General features: G+C 44.3%; 1 protein-coding gene across 5 annotated transcripts in view; it reads left to right on the top strand.

Moving 5' to 3' along the window:
• TMEM40 (transmembrane protein 40) overlaps positions 1-14,938 on the top strand; it is a 57,328-nt gene that overhangs the window by 20,108 nt on the left and 22,282 nt on the right. For 2 of the 5 annotated variants that reach the window (XM_047848857.1, XM_047848858.1), the window contains exons 2-8: positions 2,873-2,953; positions 3,612-3,755; positions 7,061-7,150; positions 8,736-8,789; positions 11,165-11,200; positions 11,564-11,596; positions 11,984-12,031. In XM_047848857.1, the coding sequence (XP_047704813.1) occupies positions 2,881-2,953; positions 3,612-3,755; positions 7,061-7,150; positions 8,736-8,789; positions 11,165-11,200; positions 11,564-11,596; positions 11,984-12,031 (478 nt within the window). In that variant the 5' untranslated portion in view covers positions 2,873-2,880. The remainder of the gene's footprint in view (positions 1-2,872; positions 2,954-3,611; positions 3,756-7,060; positions 7,151-8,735; positions 8,790-11,164; positions 11,201-11,563; positions 11,597-11,983; positions 12,032-14,938) is intronic. The other 3 variants (XM_047848861.1, XM_047848860.1, XM_047848859.1) reach the window with 3 other exon arrangements.

Raw genomic sequence — 14,938 nt, 5'->3', positions numbered from 1 at the left:
TCGGGGGTCTTGGGGATCCCGGACGAGCCCCCAAATGTTATGCCCAGAATTTGTGATCCCCGAATACCGCCAGGGAGCCGAGTCCGATGTAAAAGCAAAAGAGCCTTTATTCAAGCTAGCTCAAGCTCAGTCCCCTACCTGCACCGACGCAGCGGTGAGATACCAGGGAGAGAGAGCGAGTTTCAAAAGGACAAAGGTTTTATTGGGGCCTGAGGCAGTTGATGAGGTAATGGCTATGGCCTCAGCCGATTGGCTGGGGAAGGGTCTGAGTCCTGTTAGGCAGGTGGGGGGGGGGTTACTCAAGGGGAGGAGGTGTGGTCAAGGTGAAGGACACAGAACAAGATGGAGTCGGCTGGCGTAGGCCCACCCTTTCATTTACACCACAGAAAATAGTCACCTCTACAAATCAGAGCTTGATGGTTCGTTTTGTTGATGGTCTAAATGTTAGAAAGTGATCAAGAAAACACTAATAATGCAGATTCAACCTAAAACTGGGTTGCACCTACAGCCATTACATTGTAAATAGCACAAGTCGAGAAAATAGTCTTCCGGAATTTGAAAACTAATGCGATTCAGCAAAGAAGTTGCTCATATCACTGACAATGAATGCCTTGGTTGTTTCACTTTTGTCTTACTCGTTAATGTGAAAGAAAATATCAGCTGACATTTACATTATGAGTATTCACGTTCATCAATCGTGTCGGCAACTTTTTTGCTGAAACTGATAGTAATCAATAACTTACAGTAGTTTGATTTTGACACTATTGCTGGTGATGGACTTATAAAAAACTGATAGCAGGTTTTGCAAGAAATTCCAAATCACACTGAAGTTACAGGTGTGTGGGATTTGCAATAAAGGGTACTGTATATTTTATTATTTGTAAACTGTATGCTATGCATTTTTTACATCAGTAACTTATAACAAATGTGTGTGTGTGTGCATGTGTATGTACTTTTTTTCCTGGAGAGCCATTAAACAGTTACTGTCACACCACCACACGTATCACATCCACACACATTCCATTGGCAGGAATGTAGTCAAATGGCCACACTTAGCTTCAAGGGATGCTGGGAACATAGTCCGTAGCTGGGTGGCCATGTGCCCAGCTAAAATAAAGGTTTTGTAGGGGAGCCCTTCTCCATATATCTTCCCCACTGAGAGCACTAGCTGACTCTGGTCAGCCATTTGGATTTTCCAAGGCCACAGTTATGGCCTTTTACGTTCACCCGAAAGCCACCCTCCAGAGTTACCTCTAGCTCCCTCTCAGAATTTCAGGAAAGTACGAAGTATAGTGTCCTGATGGGATAGATTTCCAAACTTTGCTCTTCACCTTCAAGTGCCTGCTTCCTGCCCTTACCGTCACCATAATCGTGGATGCTGGAATTCCATGGAAATGCATGGAAAGCTGGAAAGGCATTCCAGCAGGGCCGGACTCCAGAGTGGCCTTTGAGTAGTTTTGTGCCCCAGACCAATGTTTTGAGGTGTATTCATATGGGTTCTGTGCCTCTATAAGATAGGGGTAATAAAAATACCTTGAAGGGTGATTGTAACAGTCAAAGGACACAATATTTGGGGAAGTTTTGTTGTCTAGAAACTATAATTCAAATGTGAGGAGCAATTAAGCCAAATTCCTACCTGACTTTGGTTTGTGATCAGGCCCAGAGAAACCCTTTGTAAAAGGGCTTAAGTACTGATATACACTGATATATACTATTCTGATATTGGCATATTACATTTTTAACTAAGGAAAGATTCTTGGCTGTTTTATTACAACAAAAGCAATACTGTTAAAAATTTAGAAAATGTAAAGTAAAAATAAGAAACGGAAAATACATTATATCACCACTCAGAGATAACCACAATTTATATTTTGATAGAGCTCCGATAACTATTAACTCGTGGTCGTGTTTGTTTATTTGGACTCCCACCTACACCCTCCAACCCCCCAATAAGATCATGTTGAAGAAAGTCCCAGACATCATATAATTTTATCATAAAAATTTCAGTATTTATCCTTACATTTATGGACACTTTAACTCAATATAACCTTATATAAATATCACACCTAGGGGCACCTGGGTGGCTCAGTCGGTTGAGCGGCCGACTTTGGCTCAGGTCATGATCTCGCGGTCCATGAGTTCGAGCCCCACGTCGGGCTCTGTGCTGACAGCTCAGAGCCTAGAGCCTGTTTCAGATTCTGTGTCTCCCTCTCTCTGACCCTCCCCTGTTCATGCTCTGTCTCTCCCTGCCTCAAAAATACATAAAACGTTAAAAAAAAATTTTTTTTTTAAATTTTTTTTCAACGTTTATTTATTTTTGGGACAGAGAGAGACAGAGGATGAACGGGGGAAGGGCAGAGAGAGAGGGAGACACAGAATCGGAAACAGGCTCCAGGCTCTGAGCCATCAGCCCAGAGCCTGACGCGGGGCTCGAACTCACGGACCGCAAGATCGTGACCTGGCTGAAGTCGGACGCTTAACCGACTGCGCCACCCAGGCGCCCCAAAAATTTTAAAAATAAAATAAAATAAGTAAATAAATATCACACCTAAAAATACATGTTTGGGGCCAGGGGGCATGTTGGTTATCTCTGTACCATCCACTCAATTGTGCTGTGAACCTCAAACTGCTCTGACAACTAAAGTCTATTTTTTAAAAAAATAAATAAGTTACCAATATTATCAAAAGATGATCATTATTTAAATTTCCCTAATTGTATATTCTTTTTTTATAAGTTGTTTTCTTGTGTTTTTGAATATTGGGTGTTTGTCTTTTTCTTCTTTATTTGCCAAGCTGTTTACACATTAAGGGGATTAACTGAGGTGAAATTAATTATTATTGTTATTCTGATTACTTACTGTTATTCTTCCAGGGAAAACCATGGAGACTTCAAGACCTTCTTCCCAGACTCAAGATCACAGTCGAGTCCCTGGAGAAACAGAAGATCTGGACTGTATGTTTGCCTCCTCTCACCCTCTGGGCAAAGCCATGTGGGAGGTAGAGTCCAGCAGTGCTGGTGGAACAGAAGGCTCTGCTTAGCTCATGTTTCACAGTGGCTCAAGTCACAGTTGAATCCTCTGGAGAAGTAGTGTTTTACACACACAGACATGCACACACACACACACTTGGTCCAGTCTGTCCCCTAGAACCCTTTAGCTTTGCAGACCCTCAGTTGCTTCCCAAATCTCAAGGGGGTTCTGGGGACTTAGGAGAGGGTCTCGCACTGGGGAGAGTCCCGAGAAGGTGGGAATGGTCCTGCTCGGCCCCAGAATGGGGGATGAGAGGGTTCGCTTGACCAGATCATACCTGCCCTGTAATTTACAGTGAATCCTACATTGGCAACACAGTCTAGTGACCTCTGGGCAGGATGGGGGCTGAAAAGCCCCTCTCTAGTCTCCATATTCAGAGAAATTTATGCCTTGGGTCTTCCTAGAGCCCCTGAGGCTTCTGAGAACTCTGATCTCCTGCACCTTCCACTGGCCCTACATGTTTGGGAAAAGATCCCAGCCATTCCTGGCCCCCAAGTCCAAGGAGACACCTGGGGAGGTCTTGGTGGTCTCTGGGGTAGGAAGGGCAAGAAACACTCATCCTTGCCTATGTGTGCCTCCCAGATGGAGAGACGGATTTCCACAAGCAAGACAGGGAAGCTGGACTCTTTCCTCAAGAACAACCCAAGAGAGACAAGTGTTTTTCCTCCTCCTCCTCCTCTTCATCTTCCTCCTCCTCTTCCTCTTCGTCATCCTCCACTTCTTCAGGTATAGCAAAGATTAGTACATATGTATATATATTCGTAATATTATTCAAGAAAAGCATTTACATGAGAAAACAATCCCCCATAATCTCCTGCCTTGATACTTCAACTCTATTTTTCCATATTCCCTTCCAGACCCCACCTGTCGATACATGCAACTTGTACACAGTTATAACTAACCACACAGACAATTTGGTCCTCTGTTTAAAAATTTTTGCCGTCATATCCTGAGTATTCTGTTATTCTGTGATATCTTTACAGCTAATTTTCATGCTTCCCAGAAAGCCCCTCAAGCGGCTGCATCTCATGTAAAGTAATTTTAGGCTTTTCAGGAGCACTCTGCTGTTGAACTCAGTGCACCAGCCTGCCTAGGTCCAAACCCTTTCTTTGCCACTCACCAGCTATGTGTCCTTTTGGGTAAACTGCTAAACCCAATGTGCCTTGGGGCCCTCATCTATAAACTGGGGATGATAGCAAAAGCTACTACCTCATGGAATTGTGGGGAGGATTACATTCTTTGCACATCTAAAGTCTTAGCACCTTGCACATAGTAACAGCTCTAAAAAAAAAAAACTGTTAAGATTATCCCCTGGAGTGCCTGAGTGGCTCAGACGGTTAAGCATCAGACTCTTCATTTCGACTCAGGTCATGATCTCGCAGTTTGTGAGATCGAGCTCCATGCTGGGCTCTGTGCTGTCAGCCGGAGCCTGCTTGGGATTCTCTCTTCTCCCTTTCTCTCTGCCCCTCCCCTACCTGTGTGCTCTAAATAAATAAATAAATATTTAAATATCTAAAATTTAAAAAAAAAGTAGGAAAAGGAAGAGAAAATACATTTATAACGCAGTGAGGTAAAAAATCTGCTTACAGGGGCGCCTGGGTGGTTCAGTCGGTTAAGCATCCAACTCTGGGTTTCGGCTCAGGTCATGATCTCCGGGTTTCGTGTCGAGCCCCACATCGGGCTCTGTGCTGGCAGTGTGGAGCCTGCTTGGGATTCTCTCTCCCTCTCTTTCTGCCCCTCCCCCACTGCACTGTTTGTCTCCTTCAAAATAATTAAATAAAAAAAAAAAAAACTTAAAAAAAATCTGCATGTAAGTAGACCCAGACAGACCCTTATTGTTCAAACCCTTATTGTTCGAGAATCAAGAATGGATATACACACCCATCCCCGATTAGGTTTAGCCCTGGAAGAAGAGTTTCCCGGTATTATGGGGCTCTTGCTTGTCCTTTTTTTTTTCTCCTCCCTGGGTGGGAGGTGACATTCTGTCTTCCCATTCAGGTTGACCCTTGGGGGTGCTGCTCCCCTACAAATGTCCTCCCCCAAGTGTGACCATAAGCCCCTTCCCTCAGGTCTCTGTAGCACACATGGGACTGCCTGTGATTAGCAAAACTGAACACTAAGGAAAAAGCAACAAGAAAAGAAACACAGAAGCACAGAGACATGCTGATATCGGGATTCTGATCTCTGATCCACAAAGGCTGGTATGCTGCTAGAACTCACACCCTGCCCATGCTTTGGGCTTTGCTGGTGACCATTAGCCCTTTCGACCCCAAGCCTGGCTGGCACTTCACTGTATCCTCAGCCTTCCTCCATACTGGGGACCCTAACTCATAGTCCAGCAGCCAGTACTCCTCTCCCTATATATCTTTTTTAATGCATCCTGTTGCTTTTTAATTAAAACTTTTTATTGTGCAAGATTGCACATAGAAACACTGTAAAAATGTGGAGCATATAAGGAAGTAGAAAGAAGAAGAAAATCACCCTGTGCTCTGTCACCCAGAGATAATCACTGAACACATATTACTGTGTTTCCTTACATTTATTCAGTAAATATTTGTTAAGCACCAACATGTGCCAGGCTCTGGGATGGATACTGGGGTACCAAGTAGCAGCAAACTGTGACTCTTTCTGCCAGGGTTACTTTTTTAAATAATCGAATTAGAGAGCACATCTAAAAATTGTCCTCATTTTAGAAAGCATTTAATACTATAATACCTTTTACAAAAAATTACATATTATGAATACATCATAGAGAAAGCTAAAATAATGTTCATTTTTCATGTTGAGGGAGGTTGTCCCTGGCCGATAGAATTTGGAATAATGTTTTGTTTCATTTTCTGTGTTGTTTTATATTTTGCAAAACGCAATGAAAAAGTTTTTTTTACATTGATTAATATTTATAAAATACAGAAAAGAAGAAAATAGAAGCTAACCAAAATCCCATCTTCTGAGATAAATACTGCCATTGCAACTTTTTTTTCTTAATTTAATTTATTTTTTTAGAGAGAGAAAGAGGAGCAGAGAGAGAGGGAGAGAAAGAATCTCAAGCAGGCTCCATGCTCAACGCGGAGCCAGACGCAGCGCTCATTCTCAGGACCCTGAGCTCATGACCTGAGCCAAAACCAAGAGTTGGAAACTCAACCAACTGAGCCACCCAATCACCCCTGCTGTTGTAATCTTGATGTACTTCCTGATGCCTTTTCCTCTGTACCTAGCTGACATCACATATGCCCTGATTTTAAAACACAGTTAATCTAGCTTCCTGGAAATTTAAAATTTATCCACGATTAAGCAGGAGCTCCGCAAGCACACTGAGGGACATTCACGCTGCCAGAGCCATTCGGTCATCCTCAGGAAAAAGGAGTCCTCTGGACATGAAGCCAGGAGCTCCTGGCTCCCAGGCCTGAATTCCTGCAACACTGACTGGTCCAAGTGCTAACAACTCTGTCATTCTTCAAGTCTTGATCAAGCTCCTCCTCCCGGCTGGGCACCCTTAGAACAGTAGGGACCCAGGCCTTGTCCTTCAGGAGTTCAAGATGGTTGGAGAGACGAACACCATCACCGCTGGCCCTCATGCCCACTGTGTCAAGCACAGATAGCTGATGTGATCGTAACCCAGATGAGGGAGGGCGACGATGAGCGTGAACTGGGGCAGTTAGAAAAGCCTTCCTACTCCTTAATCTTCAAGATAAAGGAGACAAATGGGAAGGGCCTTCCCAGTGGGAGCAAAGATGATGTGGGGACACAGAGATGACACAGCCCCTGTGCTTATCATAGGATGCCTCAGGTGACCTCATCTTATCTTCATGAAAGCAACAGTGGAAATATTAAATGAGTTGTCCAAGGTCACACAGAAAGTTTGTGGCTGATCTACTCCTCCCTCACCACCGCCCCTCCCCCCCAAACAGTGCTCTTTCCTCCAGACCACACTCCTCATATAAGCTAAATTCTGAGAACAAACATCAGAACGAATGTATTTCAGGCTCATGCCAGGCTGAGGTTCTCCTGGAGTTTGTGTTTGTTCCTTGCAGGGAGCAGTGATGAGGACCAGCACCCCAGAGTAACCCGAAAACGTCGGCAGAGCCAGGGGGCTGGACACCCCCCCAGGGACAGCTCACCTGGTAGGCGATAAGCCTTGCCATTTCTCCTTTGCCCACCCAGCTCCTGATTGAGTTTCTCAGTGGGAATGAGCATACCTGCGTGAAGATGTTCTTCACAGGGTGCCTGGGTGGCTCAGTCGGTTGAGTGTCTGACTTCAGCTCAGGTCATGATCTTGCTGTCCGTGAGTTCAAGCCCCGCATTGGGCTCTGGGCTGACAGCTCAGGGCCTGGAGCCTGCTTCTGATTCTGTGTCTCCCTCTCTCTCTGCCCCTCCCCCGCTCATGCTCTGTCTCTCTTACTCTGAAAAATGAATAAATGCTTAAAAAAATTTTTTAAAGATGTTCCTCACAGCCGTGTTTATAGTAAGGCACCAATGGCAAGCAGCCTCGTGTCCAACGACAGCAAAATACACCCTTCCCTGGCTACAGTTCTGTTCTTCATACATCTCTGAAGTGACCAAGAAAGATGCCAAATTATATGACTGGTTTGATCTTATATATACTCTGTAAAAATTCACACATACGTGGCCATAAATAAGACTGGAAGGAAAAATAGCAAAGTGTCAGGAGTGGTTATCTCTGGATATCTTTGGATGGTTAAATTGTGGGTGATTTTTGGCTTTTGCTTTTTTGGCTATAAAATAGAACAGTGAACGTGTTCTATTTTAACAACCAGAAGAAAACTTTTGCAAAAATAAAAAATTTAAATACATTTTGGCCTAAGTGGGTTGTGGGAAGAAAAGAGCATGAGGCGAAGAGTCTGTATTAATGCCTAGTACAGAACCTGGCACACAGAACCTGGGAGATGTTTAATAAATGCTGCCCAGAAAGCTAGAGTTGAGTTCTGGGCTCTATTTCTGAAGATAAAAGTGATTATGATTGCAGGTTTTGGTGACAGATCTGGGTTTGAACCCTGGAATTGCCACTTACTGGCCGTGTGACCTTCAGGGAATAATTTAACTTTGTGACCCTCAGTTCCCTTACCCATAAAATGGGGGAAGAAGAGATACTCATACCTTCTTCATTGGATTTCCATAAGGATCTAACAAAGTATTTTTTTTTTAAGTTTAGTTTTTTATTTTGAGAGAGCACACAAGCAGGGAAGGGGCAGGGAGAGAACCCCAATCAGGCCCCACACCGTCAGCACAGAGCTCAAGGCAGGGCTGGATCTCATGAACTGTGAGATCATGACCTGAGTGGAAATCAAGAGTTGGATGTTTAACTGACTGAGCCACTCAGTCACCCCAGGGTTCTAACAAAATGTTAAATATAAATATCTAAGTTCTGTGTTGGTACATAGTAAGTGCTCAAAAACTGGCAACTCTGACTATTGACTTTGAAGGAGGCTCAGGTCCTCTCAGATCCTCAGGACCTCTCAGACGCAGGTCCAGGAAGCTGACCACAGTCACCTCTGAGCGTGTGGGGGGGTCAGACAGCATAAAGGGAAAGTACTTGTGAAGGCTGTCTTGCCTCTTAAAGACTGCCAGGCTCACCCCAGCACAAACAAGGCTTATGTTACTTTTTAAGACTTCAGATGTGTGGGAGATGGAAGCTGTCCTGGGATACTGTGACTGGGAAGAGCTGGCTAAAAGGATGTTTCCACTCAGGTGCTGTGCATGAGGAGCCTGACCTTTTGAAGGACGAGCTTCAGCTCTATGGAGGTAAGTCATCGTCCAGTGGCCTTGGAGAAAAGGGAACTACACAGAGACGTGAGCTCTCTGGACTTTGTGGGACAGAAACAAGATCACGAGGGTGTTTCAGTGGGCTGAAAAGTGCTAGGAAAATATAGGAAATATGGCCAGATGAATGGTTAGAACATTGGCGGATGGGGATGGGGGCAAGCATTTTCTACCATGGGGAGACTGCCCCGGATTCTCTTCTGAACTATAATCTTGACTTGCAGGGTGACCTAGATAAGTCGGCCAATCTTTCTGGGCCTGAGCTTTCCAACCAGCGAAATAGAACATGATTAGCACGCACTATCTTGGAATAGTGGGCTATGTACACATGCATGGGAAAATTAAGGATCTGATCTCTAAATACTTCATGGAATAATCATCTCCAGACATAGTGGTTATTACAGTAAGGAGTTATAAACATGGCACTTTGCTTGGTAGCACTTTGATGCAATGGGGGCAAGTTGTAGGAATGAGCCAGTTTGCCAAAAAACCCTAACAAATGCGTACTGCAGATACGAAAATGAAAACCTGTTTAACTTTGTTTAATCCAACATTTCTATAATCTACATAGTCTCCTAACACCTGATAATAAGGTGTTAGATAATAATTCTGAGAAAGGTAAACAGAATATTTTAATTTCTGCATCAAGATATTACCGGTGTCTTCCTCTGGGTGGTAGCATTGTGGGTAAATAGTTAATACTGTTTTATTTGCTTACCTGAACTCTTTCTTTCTTTGTTTCTTTGTTCCTTCCTTCCTTCCTTCCTTCCTTCCTCTCATTCTTTCTCTTTCACAAAGCCAAGTATTACTTGGTTTAGGAAAATGTTTTCAATTACTCAAGTACTGTGGGAATGGTTTCACTGGGTGTAAAATGAAAGAGAGAGAAACGGTCACATTTACATATATTTAAAAATGTTTTTTTCTCATCATAAAAGTAATTCATATTCACTGAAAGGTAGATATCACCACAGTTTGTGAATTTGTGAATTACTTTTCCCCCCCAAGACCTAGGAGATTCTAAGTAAATTACACTCCTAGAGTTTCATTAATTCATACTGTTCTTGATATGTTCTCCGTACCCTCAGTACTGACCCCTCAGGTCACCTGCAGATGATGTTTCCTATTTGCATATCAACATAAAGACATATTTGCATAAAAACAGTTCAGCATGCTTATTGTTGTGTGCTGAGTGCCCTCTTCTGATGTTTGTGTCCTGAGGCTGACCCAATGAAGAATGGGAAGTGTACAGGTGTGGTGACTACCTGTTGGGGGGGGGGGGGATGCTACAAGGGGTTCTCCCTGCCCTTGAGGGAAAGGATTTGACAGGCTGGGAGAGAGGTCCCCAGGAACTAGAATAAGCACCAAGAATCAGGATGAATGGGGTGGGTAGGCCACCCTAAACCAGATTAATTGGGGAGGCAGCAGCTCGGGACAAGTACAGAGGGCTCAAATCAGCCTCAGCCGCCCAGACAAGGAGCTCAACACTCAGCAGGGTGTGGGGCCAGAGTTACCAATGTGCAGCCCAGCTTGGTTCCCATGAACTCAGGGCCTGGTGGGGCTGGGCCACATGGCTAGGTGTCGTCATCTGCATCTGTGTAGTCATGAACAGGCAGAGGTTGCAAACTGATGCCCACATGTGTGCAGATGTGTTTTATCTAGCTCAAGGAACGTTACTATTATTATTACATTTCATCAATTATACAACTCCTACTTTTTCACATTTAGATATCTCTAAGGTCAGGATGCATCTGAAAATTGCTGGCAACTTACAATTAAAATTGGCAGTGGTTTTCCTTACATAGTAATATAGAAAATAATGTCATTTCTCACAGATGATGTCTTTGATTCAGTGGAATACAAGAGGTGCCCACCTTTTCTATAATCAAGAAGTTAATGTAGGGGCACCTGGGTGGCTCAGCCAGTTGAGCGTCTGTCTCTTGGTTTCGGCTCATGTCATGATCTCATGGTTTCTGAGTTCGTTCCAGCCCTGCATCGGGCTCTGTGCTGACAGTGTGGAGCCTACTTGGGATTCTCTCTCTTTGCACCTCCAGTGTGTGCTTTCTCTCTCTCTCTATTAAAATAAATAAAAAAAAAAGTTGATATAAAACCTGGATTTCTGGCCTCTTGTGGGAAATTGGATGACCTGTAACACTGGACAGGCCTTTCTACAGTGGCTTTTGGTGGCTGGTGGGTAGTTGCCCCTCGAGATGGAATAGCCCTCCAGCCTGCTCCAGTCACCTCTTGGCCCACTCAGATCAAATGGAAAGTCTCTGAATGAGATCCATCTGCCCCACAGTATAACTGCTCCCCACCCAGAGGATAATGGATATGTGATCGCTGATTTTCCTTCTGTGTAGGTGTCCCCGGAGAGGTGGTGCCCTCTGGAGAATCAGGTGAGTGTCCAGTTAGGGGATAGGGGTTGTCAGTGCTGATGATGAACAGGTCTGGGCGTTTTGTTTCCCCTGAGAGAGCCAGCTATCAGGGTTCCTGGGTGTGAGTTGGGGACTCCAAATCCACTTGCGGACCCGGGGCTCTGACCTGGGCTCAGTCAGGCAGGGGCCCAGTGCAGATTAGAAAGGGGCTTTAGGCAAGAGGCAAGGGGATTTCAGTCAGCAATCAATAGATAGAAAGATCCCTTGGGAGCTGGAGAATTTGACTCGGGATTTTCAGAGGTGACCTACTTCCTCTGCTAGGGTGGAGGCACCTGTTAAGGGCCCAAGCTAGCCTGGCATTAATGTTGAGTTTCTGATTTCCAGGACTCCGAAGGAGAGGCTCTGACCCAGCAAGTGGTAAATACACAAACTCCAAGAGGAGAGGGGGAGGTGGCCTCCATTCCAGGGGGGTTAGGGCAGGACCAGACAGCCTGAGAGGGTGGGTCAGTCAAACAGGGACTACATCACCAGCCAGAGTGTCACCTTGATTCTGGGAAGGGCTCTCCAAGCTCAGGAGAAAGGAAACAGAATGTAGACTCAGGTTGGGTAGAGGAAGGGGTCAGTGGGGGTCCCAAGGACAGACACACCCCACCTTCACAGCTTTGCCCTGATTGGCCCTGTGGTGAGTGCCCTCTGACCCAGGAAGAGGAACCCAGGAGAGCCGGTCTGAGTGAGGCAGAGAAGAGAAAACCCCCCCTGGCACCCCTCTTCAAAGTAAACACTCATCTCTCTCTTGTTCCTAAGGAGAAGTGGAAGCCTCTCAGTTAAGAAGACTGAATATAAAGAAAGATGGTAAGTGGGTGCCTGGGTGGCTCAGTCAGTTGGGTGTCTGAATCTTGATCTCGGCTTAGGTCATAATCTCATGGTTCGTGGGACTGAGCCCTGCGTTGTGCTTTGTGCTGACAGTACAGAGCTTGCTTGGAATTCTCTCTCTTCCTCTCCCTTTGCCCCTCCTCCCCCTCAAAATAAATTAAAAAAAAAAAAAAAAAGATGGTAAGGAGTTTCGTGTCCCAAAGCTATTTCTACCTGTCTGTCTGGTCCAGATTTCTATGGTTAGAAAGTCCACTGGTGGCCTAGAAAAACAGCCATCACAGCCCACCTCTGTCATGTGTGGTGTTTGCAAACACCTCAGCTTAGAATCATGGCAAGAAGGTGGTATAATGACTCCCATTGTGCAGATGTGGAAGCTAAGACTCAAGGATGGCATGTGGGCTTTCAGCTAGCCAGTAGCACGACCTAGACTTGAACCCTGGTCCTGTGCTCTTGCTGCTATACACGGAGTCAAGGGGATGATAAATGCCCCCTAGGCCTCTGGTCATGATAGGGAACTAAAGGGGGCAAGGAAGCCCTGAGGTTAGATTAGCCTAGACTCTAGAGAAGGAGTGATAAGAACTGGAAGGAATTCCTTTGCCCTAAGCCTGGAATCTGTGAGGGCTTTAGGGAGAAGGATGAGAAAGGGATGTGAGACCAACGTGTTTGATTAAACAAATGGAAGTTGTCCTTGAAACATTTAGGGTTGTTGCAAAAGGCCACCTTTAGGGTGTAGGACACCTGGGTGTGAGCCCCTGACTCTGTCTCTGTCCAGCTAAAGGAACCAGGGCTTTAGAACTTTCCTGGGCTATGAAATGTGCCTCACGGGAATAACACTGAGATTCCCAAAGTGCGGGACAGGCATTATACCCAAAAGCAAGAAGGTGATTCCCCTTTCCGCTCTCCTTCCTAGAGCATGGTCTTAGTTTGGAAACCCTGTGTCTTTAATGCCACCCTGTCATTGTCATTGTCCTTCGGACACAGACAGCAGAGCCTCCTCTCATCACGGCCCCTTGACCGAGTCCAGGGCCCTGTGTTCTCTCCCCAGTGCCTGGCAAAGCGCAGGGAGGCCTCACTCCAGAGCACACCTGAACACCTGCCCAAGGCCCAGACCCTAGTCTTGGCTCCTCTCCACATCTGTGTTAGCTAGGAGAACCCTCCAAGCCTGCAATTTCACTTCTGGGTATCGGGCCCACAGAAACACGTGCACAGATTCATGTGTAGTGATGTTTGTGCAGCATCAGTGGTAACAGCAAAAAACACTTCTAGGTTTATCAATGAGGGACCAGTTAACTAAATTGGGTTAAGTTTATACCATGGAACACTGTGCAGCCGTCAAAAAGAACAGGGCAGATCTATTATGTTCTAAGATGGAAAGATGGTCCTAATCTATCCATGAGATGAAGAAAGCAAATGATAGAGCAGCAGGTATACAAATTGGTCCTGCTTTTTAAAAAAAATCAGGTATAGTTAATACACGGTGTTGTATTAGTTTCGGATGTACAATATAATGATTCAACAATTCTATACATTTCTCATTGCTCATCACAATAAGTGTGCTCTCAATCTCCTTCACGTATTTTACTTATCCCCTGCCCCCCCCCACCTGCCCTCTAGTAATCATCAGTTTGTCCTCTGTATTTAAGGGTCTGTTTTTTTGTTTGTCTCTCTTTTTTCTTTGTTTATATGTTTGTTTTGTTCCTTAAATTCCACATATCAGTGAAATCATATGGTATTTGTCTTTCTCTGACTGACTTATTTCACCTAGCATCATTCCCTTTAAGTCCATTCAGGTCCTTGGCTGAGTAACACGCATATCCACTCAACTCTCAATGGATACTTGGGCTGCTTCTATAATTTGGCTGTTGTAGGCAATGCTGCTATAAACATCAGGGTGCATATATCTATTTGAATTAGTGTTTTCTTTTTCTTTGAGTAAATACCCAGTAGTGGAATTACTGGATTGTATAGTAATTCTATTTTTAATTTTTTTAAGAAACCCCGTATTGGTTTTCTACAGAGGCTGCACCAGTTTGCATTCCCACCAACAGTACACGAGGGTTCCTTTTTCTCCACATCTTCGCCAACACTTTTTATTTCTTGTCTCTTTTACTTTAGCTATTCTGAGAGGTGTAAAGTGAACTCTCATTGTGGTTTTCATTTGCATTTCCCTGACGATTAGTGATATTGAGCATCCTTTCATGGTGTCTGTTGGCCATTTGGATGCTTTCTTCAGAAAAATGTCTGTTCACGTCTTCTATCCATTTTTTAATTGGATGATGATGATAATGATAATGATGACGATGACGATGATGATGATGAAGACGATTGTTGTCGGTGTTGAGTTGTGTGAGTCCTTTGTATATTTTGGATACCAACCCCTTATCAGATATGTCATTTGCAAATATCTTCTCCCATTCACTATGTTGCCTTTTTGTTTTGTTGATGGTTTCCTTCACTGTGCAGAAGTTTTCATTTTGGTATAACCTCATTTGTTTAATTTTGCCTTTGGGTCTCTTGCCTCAGGAGACCTATCTCTAAAGAGGCTGCTATGGCTGATGTCAAAGAAATTACTGTCTATGTTTTCTTCTGGGGATTTTATGGTTTCCTGTCTCACATTTAGGTCTTTAATCGATTTTGAATTTACTTTTGTGTATGATGTAAGAAAGTGATCCAGTTTTATTCCTTTGCTGTCCAGTTTCCCCAACACCATTTGTTAAAGAGACCGTCTTTTTTCCATTGCATATTCTTGCCTCCTTTGTTGAAGATTAATTGACCAGAAAAGCATGGCTTTATTTTTGGACTCTCTGTTCTGTTCCACTGATCTATGTGTCTATTTTTATGCTAATACCACACTGTTTTGATTACTACAGCTTTGTAGTATATCTT

Source organism: Prionailurus viverrinus, chromosome A2 (genome assembly GCF_022837055.1).
Source record: "Prionailurus viverrinus isolate Anna chromosome A2, UM_Priviv_1.0, whole genome shotgun sequence".
Taxonomy (NCBI): Eukaryota; Metazoa; Chordata; class Mammalia; order Carnivora; family Felidae; genus Prionailurus; species Prionailurus viverrinus.
Note: the sequence above shows the minus strand (reverse complement) of the source record. Positions and strands in the feature narration are given on the sequence as shown.